Source organism: Rattus norvegicus, chromosome 4 (genome assembly GCF_036323735.1).
Source record: "Rattus norvegicus strain BN/NHsdMcwi chromosome 4, GRCr8, whole genome shotgun sequence".
NCBI lineage: Eukaryota > Metazoa > Chordata > Mammalia > Rodentia > Muridae > Rattus > Rattus norvegicus.
In genome coordinates, this window is record NC_086022.1 from 72,116,124 (window position 1) to 72,135,806 (window position 19,683).

General features: G+C 41.5%; 1 protein-coding gene and 1 non-coding gene across 6 annotated transcripts; both read left to right on the top strand.

The window, feature by feature from the left end:
• The first annotated feature begins 141 nt into the window (after window positions 1-141).
• Window positions 142-17,900, top strand: Casp2 (caspase 2). 5 transcript variants are annotated; one of them, NM_022522.3, is made up of 11 exons: window positions 234-313; window positions 2,664-2,814; window positions 3,068-3,235; window positions 3,383-3,464; window positions 4,036-4,130; window positions 4,450-4,626; window positions 9,036-9,164; window positions 12,046-12,136; window positions 15,199-15,348; window positions 15,518-15,627; window positions 15,782-17,900. In NM_022522.3, exons 1-11 carry the CDS (start codon window positions 240-242, stop codon window positions 15,911-15,913), a joined length of 1,359 nt encoding a protein of 452 aa, NP_071967.2. In that variant the 5' UTR covers window positions 234-239; the 3' UTR covers window positions 15,914-17,900. The 5 variants fall into 5 exon arrangements, with proteins under 5 accessions (XP_063142731.1, XP_038964246.1, XP_063142732.1 ...); XM_063286661.1 differs by lacking the exons at window positions 15,518-15,627; window positions 15,782-17,900 and adding an exon at window positions 12,221-12,281 and having other exon boundaries at window positions 142-313; window positions 15,199-15,336; XM_039108318.2 differs by lacking the exons at window positions 9,036-9,164; window positions 12,046-12,136; window positions 15,199-15,348; window positions 15,518-15,627; window positions 15,782-17,900 and adding an exon at window positions 6,663-7,458 and having other exon boundaries at window positions 142-313.
• LOC120102741 (small nucleolar RNA SNORD88) lies at window positions 11,027-11,115 on the top strand. Its single transcript, XR_005504332.1, has one exon. It is a non-coding gene; the product is annotated as a small nucleolar RNA SNORD88 (small nucleolar RNA).
• Window positions 17,901-19,683: the final 1,783 nt, after the last annotated feature.

The window sequence follows — 19,683 nt, forward strand, 5'->3', positions numbered from 1 at the left end:
TGTTCTTTTCCCGCCTCTTCCCGTTCTTCCTAGAGTCTACTCTCTTCCCATTGGGCTGTGCGAGCCTCAGCGACAAGTGTGCGCTTGCGCATGTCCGGGCGTGGGTGGGGCTTGCTGACTCGGGGCGGGGCCGTGCGCAGGCGCGGCGCTGGCGGGGGCTGGGGGAGGGATGCGGGGGCTGGCGCGGCCCGTTTGTTTGTTTTGTGGGTGGTGCGGGTGCAGCCCGGGAAAAGCTGGAAATGGCGGCGTCGAGCGGGAGGTCTCAGTCTTCCCTGCACAGGAAGGGGCTGATGGCGGCTGACAGGAGGAGCAGGTGAGGAGGGCAGAGTCGGGGAGGCTGCCGAGCGAGCGGCGCGCCTTCTTGGCCTGGTCCCGCGTGTGCAGAAGCTGTAGCAGCCTCCCTTTCTTTGTCCAGCGCAGAGGAATCTATACGAGAATGGATCTTATCAGTCCTGCCACATGTCGCCTGCGGCATCTCACCTTTTCCAGAGATGCTCTGTCCTTTTCCTTCCAATTCTTATCTGAGGACTTAAACTCATGTCTCTTTAAAAAGCAGAGACTGTGCAGACTTCGCGGCTTGGCCTCGAGCGCATTTGATTAGGATTGACTATATCATGTCCTGGACTGCTTTTCCATATAATAAATGTTTGTCAGAGAATTCCACACAGGTTTGGGGGATTTGAATCTTTTGAGAGGATTAGATGGTTCCCGTTTCTCCGTCTCACTCAGTCAGTTTCGATGAAAACATTTGCACAGGACGACACAATTTAATATTTCCTGTCCAATCCTCTAACATTAATTTAGAAACGGGAGCCATTAAAGGACATGAAATCAAGACGTTAGAACCCTCTTGGTATTCTTTTTCTCCATTCTGTTTTCCTTGGGTGTCCGAAAATTCCAGGTGACTGGAAACTTCGAGAAAGTTCGTATTTAAGCTTCTCCTGGTAGTTTGAAATAAAAGGAAGTAGCAGGTGCGGGGAGTAGGTGGTGCTTCAGATAAAACATCGATGACTGCTTCGTTCAAAATTCAAGCCTGGGACATAAGAGGATTTAGAATAGAATCAGTAAATTGTGCCTGGGGATGAAATTGTCTAGAGAAGATGCCCGCCCCCTCCTGTTTTTTGCAAGGGAGTTCTAGTGCAATGTCAGCATTTAAAAGCTACCGGGCTGTAATCCTAGTATCCTGATGCCTGAGGCAAGAGGATCAGAAACTCAAGACCAGTTTGGTCTCCTGGCCTAGTCCTGTCAAAGAGAATGAGGTGGTGGAGGAGAAGTCAGATGCTCACTAGGAAACCGGAGCACGGTGAGCAGAGTGAACCTGGAGAGACTAGTAGAGTGAAAGTCAAGGGAATGGAGCCTTTTAAGCAACGATGTCCCTAATGAAATAAGTCTGCTATATCATGCATCGTGTACCTAAGGATATACCCAACTAACAGCTGCAAGAAGATTAATTTTGTCTTCGCCAGATTCTATATTTAACATCATTACTGTGTTGTCTTGTATGGTGATTTTTAACTGAGATTTTAAATTCATGTAGAGCAGATTCTAGTGAATTTTGAAATAGCTGGTACAGTCTGAATACTTACTCTGCCTGGATACCTCTTGTTCATGCATTTTTCCCAGGACCCTATTTTGCTATCTAACTTTCCACAGAAAGGACTTAAAGGAGCCTTTGTGAGAGGGGCATTTGACCAGAGCATGGTTTTTCAGCGATGGAAGATGCTTCTTTGTTCCCCTATATTTTACCCACATTGAAATCAGGATTCTTGGTGTATAAAGTGAACTGTTATACTATCTATCACTCTATTGTCATCAGACCCTAAGCATTGTCTCATACTAAATAAACTGGAGATCAGAGTGTGTGTGCGTGTGTGTGACATACACACACGCACACACATGCATGCACACACAAACACTGGGCACATATAGGGTATTTATTGGAAATGGGATTCTTTTATTCATGAGCATAAGCAGGTCTCTTCAAATTTGAGAGAAAAACTAGGGAACCTTTCAAATACATTTGTTGCTGGAAACTAAATTACCAAAATAATTTAACCATTGCTTGCACTATTCTTGTGATTACAAGTGACACCATGTTCACCATTGGTATCTGCCTCCTATGGCTTTCACTCAGTTTCTACTTACCCCATGCCTTGTAGGATTTTGATCACTTTTTAGTATTAGTTTATCATAAAAAGGTAAAATGTTTTTGATATAATTTATGTGGGCAGTCTAGAGCAAGTGTGCGGGTGTGTCTGAAAAATATGGGTGTCAGCTTTAGGCTTTTATTACTTCATTCCTATGTTAAGATCATTTTCAACTTAGGTTAGTTTTCTAAGATAAAAAGTATGTCATGTTTTCTGAACACTGAAGCTTGTCTATCAGAGGAGTGTTTCTTTACATTAGTTTGACCAAGATAGCTCTTTGCTCTCCTCATGAGATCATTATCTCAGATAGTCTGATGTAAACATTCTCTAGAGGGTTATACCTTATTTGCTTAATAAGTAATAGGTCAGCCTATTACTGCTTAGTACATTTCTATTTTAAGAGATTTAACAAAATATGCCTTATCTTGCTTATTGTTTTTTTTACTCACTTCTTTTCTCCTCTTGTGTGTTCGGGCTCATACTTGAAAGTCCCTGTGTCTGCCTTTTTCTCTGTAGGATTTTGGCAGTGTGTGGAATGCATCCTGACCATCAGGAAACTCTGAAAAAGAATCGAGTGGTGCTGGCCAAACAGCTGCTGCTGAGCGAACTGTTAGAACATCTCCTAGAAAAGGACATTATCACTTTGGAAATGAGGGAGCTAATCCAGGTATCTGGGGAGAAAGGCTCCAAGAAGAGAAACTGGTCTTAGGCAAGAAAGACTTTGAAAAGGGTATGCTAAGGAAGAGGAATGCCCTTCTCAGCCTTGAGTTTGTTTGATAGAAAATCTCACCCGTGTATTCGCACTCTATAAACAGGAATTCCCAAGATGAATGAGAACACTACTTAGGAAGCTCATGTGGAAAAATAGCATTGTGGCTAAATAAATAAATGTAATTCAGTATTTTATTCCTGTGCCTTAGGCCAAAGGGGGCAGTTTCAGCCAGAATGTGGAACTCCTCAACCTGCTGCCAAAGAGAGGACCCCAGGCTTTTGATGCCTTCTGTGAAGCCCTGCGGGAGACCAGGCAGGGTCACTTGGAAGACTTACTGCTCACAACCCTCTCTGATATCCAGCACATACTCCCACCGGTATGAAGCCCTAGGACTGTAGCCTGGGATGGGTTAGTTTGTCCAGAAAATATAGAGAGCAAAGGGTGTGGGAGAGAGAAACTTGATTTTCATTAAGACAGAACCATCTCTCTGAGGTCTTTCATGGTAAGTCTTGATTTCTTACAGTTGAGCTGTGACTATGACTCAAGTCTCCCCTTCTCGGTGTGTGAGTCCTGCCCTCCTCACAAGCAGTCCCGCCTATCCACAGGTGAGAACTAACCGGACAAAAGGAACCTCCCACATTGACTTACCTGCTTTTTGACTGGTTTCTGACTTTCCCCTAAAAGCAAGACGAATATCACGATAGGAACAGTTCTTTATGAATTTTGACAGGCTAGCAGGATAGGTTAGAGGGATATAAATCAGACTCGTTCCCCTCTGTCATAGGGAGAATTCAAAATAATCAGGTTTTTTTTTTTTTTTTTTTTTTTTTTTGGTACCATTCAGATGAGAAATACAATTTACTGTGTATGTTTTGAGTTGGCTTCTCTGTAAAGCCAAACAAGAAAAGGCTACATTCAGGACTCCCTGTCTGTACTTCAGTGATTAGAACCTGGCTTGTCTCAGAAGTGCTCTCCACCATTCAGCAAGTTGAGTATCTACTATTTGAAGCCATGCATAGGGGGCCCAGTGATGAACAGAAGCCAGCAGGGTCTGTGCCAGCACGGAGCTTACATGTGGGGGAAGTAAACCAGAAAGCCTCAGTTAGAATGACTAATTAATGAAGTTACAAGAGCCCTGCTGAAATGGGTACTAACTTGGCATTCTCCCTACCGCAGATACTATGGAACACTCCTTAGATAATGGTGATGGTCCTCCCTGTCTTCAGGTGAAGCCATGCACTCCTGAGTTTTACCAGGCACACTACCAGCTGGTGAGTTTGCATAATTTCAACAAGAGAGGTGGGGAGTGGGAGGCTTTCCTGGTCTTCTGAACCTGGGCTGCATGTTTTGCTGTCTTTGCTTGCCCTTGTGAGAATGCCATTGATGATTGATGCCTTCTGTGGCTTTTCCTTTTTATCATAACTGGTATGATTTAAAAAAAAAAAAGTAAAGGGGATTAGATTGGGGAAGTTGTCTGCTTTTGGGATGTGAGTTCTTGTTTGGGGTGTGTTTTGAAATTTTTGATCTTGTAGGGTAACGACATTGCCTGTCATCAAGAAGCTCCTGGTCTAATTGGCCTCCTCCTTCTAGGCCTATAGGTTGCAGTCTCAGCCTCGTGGCTTGGCACTGGTGATGAGTAATGTGCACTTTACTGGAGAGAAAGACCTGGAATTTCGCTCCGGAGGGGATGTGGACCACACTACTCTAGTCACCCTCTTCAAGCTTTTGGGCTACAATGTCCATGTGCTGTATGACCAGACTGCACAGGTACATACGGCTGGGAAGGCCATGTAAATTGGGTGGGCTGCACTTTGGGTTGGTACTTCATTCCTCCTGTGCCTGCTGGATGTTTCCCACTGTCGTGCTGCTTCCTGCAATCTAGTAAAAGGAACTAGGACCAGCCAGTTGTCTGAACACTGCTGTCTCAGGGTTACTGTGCTTTCATGGAGTTATAACAGTCCACAGAGGCTTGGGTTCCCACATGTATGTGCTAAGAAATTTGACTCCCAGTCACTCAGGAAGTGATGAGACACCAAGATCCATCCAAACTCCAAAAGGGTATTTATAAATCAGACTACGCAGGCATTTACTTTATAGTTGATACTGTTACTTAAGAGACCGATTGTTGTTTAAATCGTTCCTTTTGGTAGATTCAGTAAATCGCACGTGGAAGAATATATGTGAGTACTATTTAGAAATAGTCTAAGTCGGTGTTGGATTGTTTTAGGGTATTCTGGACAAGTCTCATACATAAGCTTTAGTTATGAGTTATTCCTCACTGACTTCTTTTTGAGTATCACTGGTAGATCAGGAGTTAAAGTTCAAGGTCAGTCTCCTTTGCATAGTAATTTGAAGGGCAGCTCAGACTACATGAGACCTTTTCTTTTATAAGCAAATAAGTAAATAAATTTCCTTTGTCCCCTTGTGGTAAAGGATCCTGGTTTGTGTTGAAAGTTTATTGTGGTCATCTTAGCTGTCCCACTTCTGTGAAAATAATTACGTATTTGCTACATCTTGGGTGTGGCCACTCTCATAAGTATGTGCCTCAGTGCTGTCCTTGACATGCTGCTTTTGCCAGCTTGCCCATAATTGCCCATTTAAAATAGGTCCATTCTTGCTTCAAAGCCATGACTGGAGGTTGAAGTTGTGTCTTGGTGGTTAGAACATTTGCATAGTGTATGCAAAGCCCTGAATTTAATCTCCTACAAGGAGAGGGTGGGGGAAGCATAGCAAGACCAACCTTTTCCATTACTAGGGGACTGAAGTAGGTGGCTTGTCCTCAGTAACTGTTGAAGGGCTTGGTGGGCTACCTTACAAGGTTTGTGGTGTGTTTGTTTTCTAAGGGTTTGGTCTATCTTTTTCTTATATTTTTCTAAGAGACTATTATGTTATGGTTTTCTAAATTGTGTGTTGCTGACAATGAATCTTAGATGTCTCATAAAGGATTCAATTCTGTTTCACAATGTAGTTAAATACTGCTGGTTTTCATTTTACTTTATTTTGTTTTTGAGACATTCAGGAAACTTGATGAGTCTATGAAGTGAACTTTATACAGGCCACTTCCACTTAGTCTTTATTTAAGGCAGATTCGAGGGCTACTGAATTCTCAATTCCCAAGTTGTTCTGTCATATGAGTTGCAGTGGGGTGCTAAATTTTGAGCACCTTGTAATTTGAAGACTGTTGAAACACATACACACACATTTAATGTGGTTCCGAATTCAAGGATAGATGTGGAGGGAGCTTTTAACATTACTTTATCTAATAGGGCTGGAGCTTCTATTCTTACAGGAGCTATAAATAACTTGAGTCAGAAGAGTAAATACAGTGGTTGGAACTCAGAGAAGCAGTCTAAGTTGGGGGAAGTGTATAGAGGAGAAGAGCATGTCATAAGCCAGATGTTTGCTGTCAACATTGTACTTTACTACATTGGGAAGGTGCAGAATTCTCTTTTCCTGTTGGGCTTTCCAAAGACTACTTTTTAAAAACTATAATACATGGCAAACAGAGAAACACAACTAAGAAATCTAAGCTCCTCCTTTGTATCATTATCATTCATTTTGACTTGCAATAATTCCCTTGAAATGAAAAAATAATACAATGAATTGTAGAAAATTCTTTTCTGCTGTTGTTACTGAAGAGAACACTAGTGTTCTTACCACTTAGTTATGTATTCAATGTCTGCATTAGAGGTAACTTGACTCTGGAATCAGTTTAACACATTAGGAAGGAGAGATGTTTTCTAAGGTGGTAAGTTTTATTCTCACCACATGCTGTTGTTTTTGAATTTGCATTTGGGTTACAGACAACAGGAAGACTGTAAGGACATTCTATGGGTCATCCCTGGAAAATGCAACTATCTATACAGCTTTGCAGATGATATACCACTCATATGGCCTCCAGCCCCCAGCTAAAGAATACCCAAGAACTGCAAACCCTGCTATCTATATAAGTACTGTGCTTTTATTTAAAAAAAAAAAAATCTACAAATCCTATTTTAAGGATTTAAAGCTGTGTCATTTGTGGAAAAAAGTCCACCCAAATAAGTGATCTGCATTTGTTGAATGATTTCTCTTATATTCAGTTATAATGTATACATGTTCTCTTAGCTTTATTACCCCTTTTACTGATAAAAGAAGCAGCAAGTTTAACATGGCCAGGTGTCCAGGGGTGGGTGTGTGTGTGTGTGTGTGTGTGTGTGTGTGTGTGTGTGTGTAATTTTTATTCCATTCTTCAAGCAAAAGTAACTTTTAACTGGCCCTAGAACACTCACAGTTACTCATTCTCGCCAAATAAAGTCATAGTATTTATTAACCCATAACTATGTTATGGGTTGCTTCTGCTTACCCAGAAAATATGTCTGCTTTCTCACCAAAACCAGTTTCATCGTTTCCAGTTATATTCCGGAATATACAAGAAGTATCCAAAAGGCCAGGTATAATAATAAGTGTGTGTGATCCCTATACTAGCTTAGGAGACTGAGGCAGGAGGACTGAGGAGAGTTCAAGGCCAGCATGGGCTTCATAGTAAGTTTTGAATTAGCCTGAGCTATGTAGTATGTCCCTGTTTGTGAATAAACGCAAAAACAAAAAAAAAACAAATATCTTCAAGCAGATAGATTAGCAACTCTCAAATTTTAAAATATCAGATTTAGGGGGGTTTATTAACATCATTTGCTGAAGTTTTTCACATTTTGCATAACTTCTGAGTGCTGCCACAATCACTGCCTTGGGAGACCACACCTTTAAAAGCTCTAAACATTGAGAGTGGGAAGGATGATAAATTTGAATCTTGTGTGCTGTGACTGTTCTGCCTAGAGCAAATTCATCTTCATTTTATCCCTTAAAATTTGAAATAAGATGAACTAACATGATGCTAGATTTTTTTTTTCTCTCTGTCCACTGCAAGTAAGAAGGCTTGGACTAGACCTCTTCAGTTGCAAAGGGAGAAGTAGATTTTAAAAGTAGAATGGATACTATGTAGTTTTCTTTCAAAGAACCAAATTCTTAAGTTGGTGGTATCTGTATAGTAAATCAATGAAGATAAAATTCTTAAGTTGGACCCCAGGTTGAGCGATAATAAGCTTCTTTGAACAAATATTGAAATTAACACTCTGACATGTTTGTTACAGTAATGGATGATCTTTGAAGTATGTGAGTAAATTCTTTCTTTGCAATATTCCATTTAACCTTCATAAACTAAGAGAAAATTGACTTGTAATGATTTTCTTATAACATGAAAATTGGAAGTTAGAGGGATTATGTCTCTTGTTGTAATATATGAATTGGGTTTCCCAATTAAATGGATATGATCTCAGCTATATGTGGTCTTCCCTGTATGGGAGTACATCACAGCTGCTTCTCCTGTGCAATGGGTCTTATGCAAACATCATTGTGGCACACTTAGAATCCAGACAGATACTCGATAAGTCCTGCTGTTCTCCATGGTCTTGAGACTTGATCCAGCATCACAGAAGTTTATGCTCTTGCAGCTAAGAAAGTGCTGTCTCCTTATATATAAGTGGGCCGAAGGTCTGGGAATGACACACTCAGAGTAACTTCATGTTTGCTTGTTTTTTTAACGTGTATATATATTTGTGTTGACTTGTGTTTAGGTGTGTGGGGGAGGGAGGGCCTTAATATTGATGTCAGAAGTCTTTGCTCTACCTTACTTGCTGAAGCAGAGTCTCCCAGTTGAACCCATAGCTTCCAGTGATTACTGTAGTTAGCCAGCTTGCTCTAGGAATTCCTCTGTCTCTGCCATTCAGTTGTAAGAATTATAGCCAAGGCCCTATGTTCACCCAGTATTACTCAGGTTCCGGGATCAAAGCTCTGAGTTCAGACTTTAATGGCATACACTTTACCTATGTGTGCATACCCACACACATCATGTGTCTTCTTTAGTAACTCACTTTAATTCCGGAGTTCTTCGTCTATTTCAGTGAACCCATGACTCCATATTTCAGAGATTAATGTCTGAAATGCATTTTTCTTGTGAGTGTATAGTTTTCTTTAGCCTTTCAGAGAGTTTATGAGTTATCAGTGATCACAGGAAAATGGAGGAAAACACTTACCTTCCAGTAGGTCAGTTTCTTTGAAACAAGCCAGAGATTAATTCAGGCATTGGAGGCTGATGCTGACTGTGGTGGACAGTACTAGCAGGTGTCTCTGTCTTCTAGGAAATGCAAGAGAAACTTCAGAATTTTGCACAGTTACCTGCACACCGGGTCACAGACTCCTGCATAGTAGCACTCCTCTCACATGGTGTGGAAGGTGGCATCTACGGGGTGGATGGCAAACTGCTTCAGGTGTGTATAGCTTTGTGAATGCTGACCATTGAAAATAGTCCATTCTATGTCCTCTCTGTCCGTCTGTATTAGCTCCTTTTCCTTGCTGTAATCAAATACCTGACAAGAAGCTTCTGAGGAGAAGATTTGCTTCGGCTTATGGCTTGAAGGCACACAGTCCATTGTGGCAATGGGAGCTTAGGGTGCTTTGTTAAACCATTTCAGCTGAAGTTTTAATACTGCGGGACATAGAATATCTTCATTGTTTGTCAGAGCTAATTATTTTTTTATTTTATAATCATCAGTGCTAAAAACACTGCTTAACATGAATACATAGCATAAAATGGCAGATGTGTGTTTTGGACTGTTTCAGAAATTGTTGGAAAAGCTATCCCAATCCCAACCCAAAATTCAATAATGTTTTTATGAAAATCAATCTAGCAATTCAAAAACAATTTTTAAAGTCAAACAAATTTCTAACTGTACATTCCAAAAATTACCAGTTTTACATGTTTGTGATGAAGAATGCTGAAAGAAAATTATTAAGTCAGTTTTCTATAATTAAACCATTGTGCTTCTCTAAAGGCAAAACTCTGTCCAACAAAGACACCGTAGGAATCTAAGTTAAGTATTCAAGGCAGCTTTACTGGGACATGCACTGCACATGCTACACGTTCATAACTAAGGCTGGGATGATAAATCCTTTGACAGCCCACACATTTAGAAAGTTATGACTAAAGGTTAGGAAACTCGGTTCTAGGGGCTAGAGAGATGGCTTCACAGTTAGGAGCACTTTCTGCTCTATAGAGGATGCAGGTTCCATTCCTAGCACCCACGTCTGGCTACTGAAGAACATGTCGTCGTAGTTCCCAAAGACCTAATACCCTCTAGCTTCTGTGGAACTCTCCATGCACCTGGTGCATATAAACTAGTGCAGGCGCACATGCACATAAATACAAATAATAAATCTCTACAAGAAAAAAGGAGTCTATACTTGTGAGTCTAAGTCCTATCATAAGGCACCCAAACACCACTTTTAAACCATAACCTGCCCCTGGTCCTCTTAAGACTAAGTGTGCATCTCATAGTGAAAAATACATTTCTAAGAATCTCCTAAGTTTTAGCTCTTTCAACACTGTTCAAAAGTATAAGTTTAAAGTATTGTGAAACTGGAGATAAAACTTAAAATACAACCAGTTACGTTCAATATACAATGGCAGGGTAAACTTTTCTGTTCCAAAAAGAAAGGAATGGGGTCATAATAATGAAGTGGACAAAAACATCACTGAAGCCCTCATGAGTGAATAACAAGCCTACAGCCCTATGCTCAGCATCCAGCTCCACGTTGCATCATTTGCTCCAACTAACATGATAAACCTGCTCTCCTAGCTCTGGCATGTGGCTTAGATGGCCTCTTTGGAGGCCTGCTTCACTTGGTGCCAACAGCTTTCTATAGCAAAGGTCCCATGTTTCTGCTTTCTCCATTACGTGATCCTCCATTTACATCTTAGTAGTTACTTTCTGTCCTACCTACTCAGGAGTTCTATACAGGTATCCAGCCTTGCCGAGGCTATACATTGCCGGCCTCCGTGGCTTTGTGGAACCTTGCTCTAAGTGTCTGATTCCACCTTCCCTGCTGCCAGCTTGAGATGTAGCCTGGCTGCAGCAGTCTTTGACTTCTAGCTGACCCTTGGAAAATACTCCCCTGGTAGCCTATGTCCAGCAGGATACACCTAAAGATTATTTTTCAGGTACTCTGTTTTATAGATGTTTGTATTTTCAACCCTGGAACTCTCTTGATTGAATTCTTTTCCCTCAGTTTTTCCCCCTTTGCTATTGTCCAATGTAGAGTTCAATTTTTGCCTTAAAGGCTCCAATAGAACTCTCTCCCATGATGTCTAGTACTGGTTCCAGTCATCCTTGAGGACACGTGTTTCCTAGAACCTTTGACACCTGAGAATCTGAAGGGTTCTGGTAAAAAATAAAGAATTTCTACCCTGTCCTTCATTTTAACCAAGCTCAAGAGCCTTTCTTAAAGTCGTTTTCATATCTTTATGCTATACACTTCACTCACTATGAATGTGAGTAAGTGTAATGAGCAGCAGCCTGAATGTTGTTGGAAAATGTCACCTGCAAATAAATTAGTCCATTATTTAAATTCACCTACAAGTTTTCAGAATACAGATAGCTGCATCCAATTCCTCACCAAAGTGGGACACAAGCTGACAAACAAGATTAAAGTCCTTGGTCTGTTCTGTGATCTATTGAGTCTGGCCTGTATCTTCATTTCTCTTAATACTTGGGTCTTTTGAATTCCCACGAAAATGGCCCGTGAAGCCCTGCTTACAGGACTTTGTGACTACAGCTTCTAATTCTCCCACATTCCTCCAACAAACTAGTTCCAAAGGCCTATGAACCATGTGGGAAGGTTTATCACTATATCGACCCCACTCAGTTTTCACTATTAGTTTTTTTAGACTGAGACCAAATACTTAGCAAGAAGCAACTTAAGGGAGAAACAGTTCATTTTGGCTCCCTGTTTGAGGATATAAGCCCTAGTGGCAAGGAAGCCAACTCCGTGGACACAGGAGCATGAGGCTACTTACTTTATATAGGTGGTTCATGTAGCATCAAAGAAGAGATGCTGGCTTGTCTGGCTTTCTTTGCACCAACCCTTTCTTTCAGTCTGGGTTCCAGGTCTTTCCTCCTCAGTTAATTCTTTCTGGAAATTCAGTACCCTCAAAAGTAAACTAAGGTGTATCTCCTAAGAAGCTGTAAACTTAGTCAAGTTGACAGGATCAGCTGTCACCCCACCTTCAGATGACGGTTGAATTTGTGTGTTAGACTCCAAGAGGTCTCAATGGCTGCCTAACTTCCCCTCTCCTTTGTTTGTTTCTGGTAGCTCCAAGAGGTTTTTCGACTTTTTGACAATGCTAACTGTCCAAGTCTACAGAACAAACCAAAAATGTTCTTCATCCAAGCATGTCGTGGAGGTGAGTGCCCTGGCAAACCAGCATCTGGGTGGTGGCTCCTGGGCAGCCTCCACCAGCTCTCACTTTCCTGTTTGCTCCTCTCAGGTGCTATTGGATCCCTTGGGCACCTCCTTCTGTTCACTGCTGCCACCGCCTCTCTTGCTCTGTAAGTGTCTCCCAATGCATGGGGTGTGCTAAGACTCGAGCAGCCCACAGCTCTCAGTCTGATCAGCTCAGCACACCTCCATGGCTGTCAGGACTCTCTTCTCAGTGTGTGCCTTTTCCTAAGAACTTGGACTCCTCTGCTTATTAACTGCATTGTACTTTTTATTGTTTCTCATTCCAGTTAAGGATTTCTGCTTGGCTCTTCCAAATCTTCCTTCCTTCTCTTTCTTACCTTCCACTTTCTCCCTGTGCCGTGTTCATGCTCCCATGTGCTTGCCTGCTCTATACCATTCTCAGAGCATGCAGGAGAACAGTACAGAACTCACATCTGCCTTGGACTCTTCTGAGCTGCCTCTATCCTCTTCTTTCTTGCATGCAGTGTCTTCTACCCCTTTAAGAGCCAGGCCTGTATAGCATGGCTCAGAAGACACATAGGCCTCCTTCTCATCTTGAGGAAAACAGTAGTAATTAAGAATCTAAATTTGGAATCAGATTGTGACTCTACTGCTTAATAATTATGTGAAGTTAGAGAACTTTCACATCCCTCTACGTCCATTTCCTTCTCATAAACCATGTATAGTCAAGTTCTTTAACCTGTTCTGATGATTATCAAAATTTGTACCTAAGAGCTTTCAGGGTAAATGTGGAAAGAAAGCCAGCCATGGCTGCTACAACGTGATCAGCATCCTCAGTGGGTTAAAGTTTGCATTATGCAAACATGCAGGTGCTTTATGTTTCCCTGTGTATCACTGCAGAGTATATTTTAAAGTCTTGCAGTGACTATAAATCCCATCACAGAAGCAGAATAAGATATCTAAGTAGTATATGGATTACTCAAGAAATTAAAGCAAGTATGTATGGAGCAGCTTGAGTTTGGATCTCATGCAAGGATGAAACTTGTGTGATAGCAGCTGTACAAGTAAGAGTATGCAGTAATGAGGTGTCTTATCTGAGGTGCATTTGAAGGGGCTTTTGTAGCTATAAAAGGCTTAACTTAGACCATTGATACATGCTTTATACAGGTGTGGATAGAGTCTTTCCCAGAAAAGGGATGGTGTACATGACAAACAGAAGGTTATAAAATTGATCTTCTAGGTGTACAGTGTGCCATCATTTATCATTCTCCACCAACCCCAATTGTATAATATATCTACAATGCTCAAATCTAAAAGGCTTAACATCTCTATAAGTGATGTAGTGAGATGTGACTGATCACAGGCTATTAATCCAGATAATTACAAACCTTTAGTCATAGCTGAGATTTTGAGCTACAACAGATAATACTTTGTGAGTTTAACTATGAAATTAATATGGTGCATTTTTCCAGGAAAGTTCCCATGGAAAGGGAGCTGTGCTAAGAAAAGAGCATGTGAGGGCAAGCATTTTTCACTCAGGTGTTTTTCTAGGCCCAGGGGCACTGCTTTACACACACGGTAGCACTTAAACATTTTGAATGAATAGAGGAAATTTATGTCTAAAAATGAGCAATAATATAGAAAGCAACTGTGAAGAAAGGGTAGATAATGTTTATTGATTAATATGCCTGAAATTTGAAGGCAAGAGGTAAGGTCTCCATCTCTTAAAGGACATCCTTAGCTTGGCCTAGATGGCAGTAACAACAAAATGGACCATTAGTGGCCATTTTTTCTCTCCCTCAGAAGTATATGTAGTGCTGGGGCTGGAGAAATGGCTCAGCGGTTATGAGCACTAGCTTGTTCTGTCAGAGGTCCTAAGTTCAATTCCCAGCAACCACATGGTGGCTCACAACCATCTGTAATGAGATCTAATGCCCTCTTCTGTGTGTCTGAAGACAGTGACAGTGTACTCATTCATACATAAAATAAATAAATTTTTTAAAAAAGAAATTTTCTTCTGGAGTAATTTTTGTTGTACCCCTCCAGTGTCTAAAATCAGGTTTATTAAAGTGTAATATAAAACCGATGCTTCCCTGAAAATTTGAACTTGTCACTCTTCCCAAAATACAAGAATTGACTCCCAGGTCAGAAGGACAAGTTGGATAAGAGCATAGGCTTTAGCTCAGTGTGCTATGTACCGAGCTCTTAGTAGGAGATGGTGCCTGGTAGGTACATGGACGACACTTAATTTAAATTTAAGAAAAAAAGTTTTTAAGTCAGTGAATCTTGGTCCTTTTACCCAAAGTTCCTTAAGTTTCAGTTTGTGTTGCATGCAGGAAGTCCTGAGAAAGGGTTATCTTGGTTTGGTGTGCTGACCTGTGCATCTTCACTGTTTCCTTCTACAGACAGACGCCTTCCTAATTCTAAAACAGTAGCATGTCCATTTTGTAGGAGAAAATGCTCATTTGTGCTAATTTTTAAGTTCTTCCATTTTTGAACTTCTCTAAGTCTTGAATGCTTATCAAGTTTGTCTTACAAACTTAACAAGTAGGAAAAGTTTTAGAAGTATGAAAAACTGAAAACCTCTGATCACATTTTCTCTCATTTTTTTAAATTGATAACATAGTTTAAGGTTGTAAATTTAATGTAGAATACAAATAGTAAGCAGACTTGTTTTTTTTCTTCTAAGACTGAGTATCACTATTTTATTGTCTAATGCAGGGGGAAAGTTTAATTTCTGTACACTATTACTAACTGAACAAGTTTAATGTTAGTATTCCTAACTGCATTTGCAAGGAGTATTTAATTTGGCACATTCAGACTTATGCAGAATAGGAATGTAGCTGCATGTGTCTGGCCTTTGGAAGTTACTCCTTGAGCAATCATGCGTGTTTAGAAAGTAGTAACTTTTTTAATTTTGTTTTAATTCTTTAGCTATAGGTTGGAGACAGCAGCTAAAAATAGCTCTTCGATCACAATTATAGGGAACTTGGATGTATCTATACAAATCTATAAAAGATGTGAGAAAGTAACATCTTCCTCTCTTCTGTTGGTCTGTTGCAGATGAGACAGATAGAGGGGTTGACCAGCAAGATGGAAAGAACCATGCACAATCCCCTGGATGTGAGGAGAGTGATGCTGGCAAGGAGGAATTAATGAAGATGAGACTTCCTACTCGCTCAGACATGATATGTGGCTATGCTTGCCTTAAAGGTATTTTGAGACACCATAAGAATACAAGAGGTTATATTGTCCTAGATGTGGGGTTTATTTTTTGTTTTGTCTTCGTACTAAAGTCTACTTCACACTAGGGAGGGTAGAAGATGGAATAGAAGTCTGACTTTGTGAGACTTGCCCATGACCTTCACACCCCTGGTTGTAGGCAATGCTGCCATGCGGAATACCAAACGGGGTTCCTGGTACATTGAGGCCCTCACTCAGGTGTTCTCTGAGAGAGCTTGTGACATGCACGTGGCCGACATGCTTGTTAAGGTAAGTCCATTCCAACGGGCTCCACAAGCCTTTGCATCTCCATAGTGTTGGTCTTCCTTGACTTGCACACTTTTTTCATCTACCCTTCTGGCTGGTCTGGACATGGAAGCACAAAGTGATCTCAGACCTTGGCCCATTGATTCTGCCTTCCCAGGTGAATGCCCTTATCAAGGAGCGTGAAGGCTATGCCCCTGGTACAGAATTCCACCGATGCAAGGAGATGTCTGAGTACTGTAGTACTCTGTGCCAGCAGCTCTACCTGTTCCCAGGCTACCCACCCACGTGATGCCACCTGCTAGTCATGCTGTTGGAGGCCACTGGACCACGGGGCACAATGGAGACTTCTCTTCAAGATGTTTTTGTTCTGTCTACTCCCTCAGGGATATGAGATTCTCCCAAGCTTGTTTCCTGTCAGCCATCTCCGTCTTTGGGGGTGAAACTTGAGGACAGCTCCTCTGGTGTGGTGTTCTCTTCCTGTAGAGCCAGCTATGAATGGATCTGTTGCCAGAAGCATTTTGGCTATAGCCAATGAGACTAGAAAATGACATTGTGAACACAGTATTATTGTGGGGAGAGGGCATACGGATTTCTCAATGTTTGTGATATTTTTGTTCCCAGGGCTCTTAGGGATACTTTGATTATTGCTTTTTTATATCAGTTAAGGACTTTCAGATATCATCTCCTACTTTTTTTTTCATATCTGCAACCTCATTTTTTCCATAGTGAAGATTTGGAAAATGTCCCAATTTAATGCAGTTGTTGTCATCTGTCATGAAGCGGCAGGTGAGACCCTGCTACTTGAGCAGAAGTTTCAGACCTTTGAGTTCAGGCCTTAGGTGAAGGACAGTCCCTCAGCCTTTCCATTGGTTTCTTTGTGTTCATTGTACCCAGCTTTTGAGCAGAGCCTGGGGTCTGCTTGCTGTGACACTGGAAGTTATATACGTTTCCCTGGTTATGAATTGTCACTGAAATGAACCTTATTGGGCATATCAACATAAAAATGCAGTGACAGGTGAGTGTGCTGTGTCTCATACTGTCACTTGTCACCAGGATATCTCTCCTTCCTTACTGTGGTTTCTGCTGTGCAGTTAAACTACTTGATGGCTGACCTCCAAGAACCCTCTTGCTTTGCATTGGTTCCCCTCCTTGACCCATTCACTGCTTCTGCCACGTCTGTGAAATCTTCCTTTGTAGAATGTTTCTGGCCACTTAAGCAGTACTGCTTCAGCATAAGGTTTCTTCGGTTTTCTGCGGCAGTGTCTCCATTCTCACTGTTTCTCTGTTTTAGTGAGGATAGTACTATAGGTGATATAACCTAGAAGCACTTATCTCTGCTCTTATGAAACTTTCTTATTCTTAAAAACCTTTTGCATTTCCATTTTTTTCCTCTTTTCCAGTTTATTCTCCACATGACAGAGTAGTTTTGTTTTTTTTTTAATATCTGGTGATGTCACTCCCTTGTTAAGAACATTAGCTTCCTGTTACACCTCATCTAAAATTCAAATTCTTACCCAGTTTATGAGATCCGGCTTTTACGTTCCCTTTGGATCTCATTAGATGGTGATTTCTCTCTGTGTTCAGCCCCTCAGTTCCTCAGCTCAGTGTTGCAAGTGTTCTGAGCTCTTCTTTAAGATAGTCTCTGATTCTTGAGTCTGGCGGAGGCCTCTTGACCGTGATGTTGATGAAGTAAGTCTTCTGTACCTCCTTAGGATGGCATCATGTTGGTCCTTGTGCTTACTGCAGGTTGTAATGGCACATTTCACTTGCTCCCTCCAAAGCTGAAGGCTCCAAGAGAGCAGGACTGTACTCCTTACTTATTGGCTATTCAGTACGGCACTTACTAGGTCTTCAATGAATGTTTCCTGAGTAAAGGAAGGAGACAAGCAGCTAACTTTAGTTAGAGCCTATCTTTTGCGATTTCTAAATTGCTATTATAGTACTCAGTTTAATTAGTATTTGTACTCTTGTGGGGGTTTTTTTCCAGGTGTTTTATTTTTATCCACTGTTTTGTTGTTTTTTTACATTGTTTGAAGATGTATCACGTGTGAGACAACTTCTTTCACATCTCCATGGTGCCCCGCAAATTTGAGGCCTATGGTAGTTGAGGTGCTCAATTAATGTTTGTCGTATGAACCAGGTGGTTTGAAGACTTGCTGCCAAATTCTGCCTTTGGGTCAGTATAGGATGCATGAGTGGTAGACTCTTCACACTTCCCACTGCCAAGATTTTGTATTGCCATCAGGTGCCAAATAAATGTCGATACTTACTACTGATTTGTGCCTGGTGTCTGTATTTGTGCATGCTCAATCTTCTGAAATGTTTATTTCATTGGCCCCTTACACTGCATCATTTCTTCCCCGTCACAAGGCATGCTGAGATCCTCCTATTTTGTTACCACTGTTTTTCATTATGACCAGGTGTAGGCCTGTCTTCATTGGCATAACCTGGGATTTCTCATGTTCAAATGAGATGCAGGAACAAGTAGTTGTTCTGGCATGTTAAGTTACAGGACAGGAGCTGAAATAGCAGGTAGGACAAGAAAGAGGATGTGGAAGTGAGGAGAGTACTGGGATTCCATTTTTCATTCAACCCAATTAAAGATTTTTTCAAAGTAGACAAAAATGTAGCAAATTCTAGATGGTCATGAGGAGATGTAAGCAATGAATACTTAAGCTAGGGAACACTTGGAGTGCATGCATGGAAAAGCAGATATATTCAAGTTGTGGCCTAGGGAGGGTTGATGAGACCCAGGAAATGCTATTGAAGCATTGAAAAGTAAAGAGCTGTGGAAAGCTGCTGAGGGATGACAAGTGTCTGTCAACCAGTAGAGTCACGAAGCATGTCTCTTTAGCTAGAGGGAGTGCTGGTGAGGAGAACGTTGGGAGCAAAGGAGCTAGAGGCTAGGGAGATTGGCCAAAGTACTACAGAAAAACAGTATGTAGCTTAAGTGAGGGTGGATACAAAATTCTAGAAGGTAAGTGGACATAGGTACCCTTTTTCAAGATAGTGAGGACACAGGAGGTGTGGTAATTTGGAGAATTACAGAGTAGAGCCTGCCCTAAGTCCATGTCCTTCCCACCCGCCCTTGAATAAGGGTGTCAGGTTGAATTTCACAGCTCTCTTCCCTTCCCCTACTTACCTCTGCCAGGGGATTCTCTTCTAAAATTATCCCCTTCCCTGAGGTGGGGGCCGTCCTCTGCTGCCCTTCCCCATCCTGTTTTCTCAAACAGGAAAGGAAACAGGAAGAAATGAAACCACTGTTCACAAGAGCAAAGCTATAACAAGGGGAAAGGGAGGAGGCTAAAGAGGAGGAAGACACCCAGCTATAGCTGATAAAGTGTTGCTAACAGAGCTTCCATTCGGTCTTCCCTGCAGTCTCATAGGGAGTCACTTGGCCTCTTTTTGCCCAGAAGAGACAATGAGGCTCAGATACTTTGAGCTATCAAAAAAGCAAGAAATGCAGTATTGAGGGCATGTCTTGTACGATCACATAGATCGGATTTTATGATAGATCTGCTCTTTAATGAGACACTGGCTAAAAGAGCTAAGTCTCCATTTGCCCATACCTAAAGGTAAGGAAAGGGTTTGTGTCTTAAAAAGTCATTGTAATGGTTAAAAGGGAAGATGCCAGGAAAATAATGTATTTAAAAAGACAGAAATAAGGGGTTGGGGATTTAGCTCAGTGGTAGAGCGCTTGCCTAGGAAGCACAAGGCCCTGGGTTCGGTCCCCAGCTCCGAAAAAAAGAACCAAAAAAAAAAAAAAAAAAAAAGACAGAAGTAGGTTAAAGAAACTTCTAGTATCCTTCCAGTGGATACTACACTGGAAGGCCTTAAAGAGTGATGGTCAGGATGTGACCCTTTTGGGCATTGCCTTATCTGCCCTTGAGTCACTGTGTCATTTGTCTGTAATGAACTGCCTGTTTCATGCGCGCGTGCGCGTGCACACACACATACACACACACACACACACACACACACACACACACACACACACATACACAGTGACATTTGGGTGAGAATATGACTCGATAGGATGCTTGACTAGAATGCACGAGA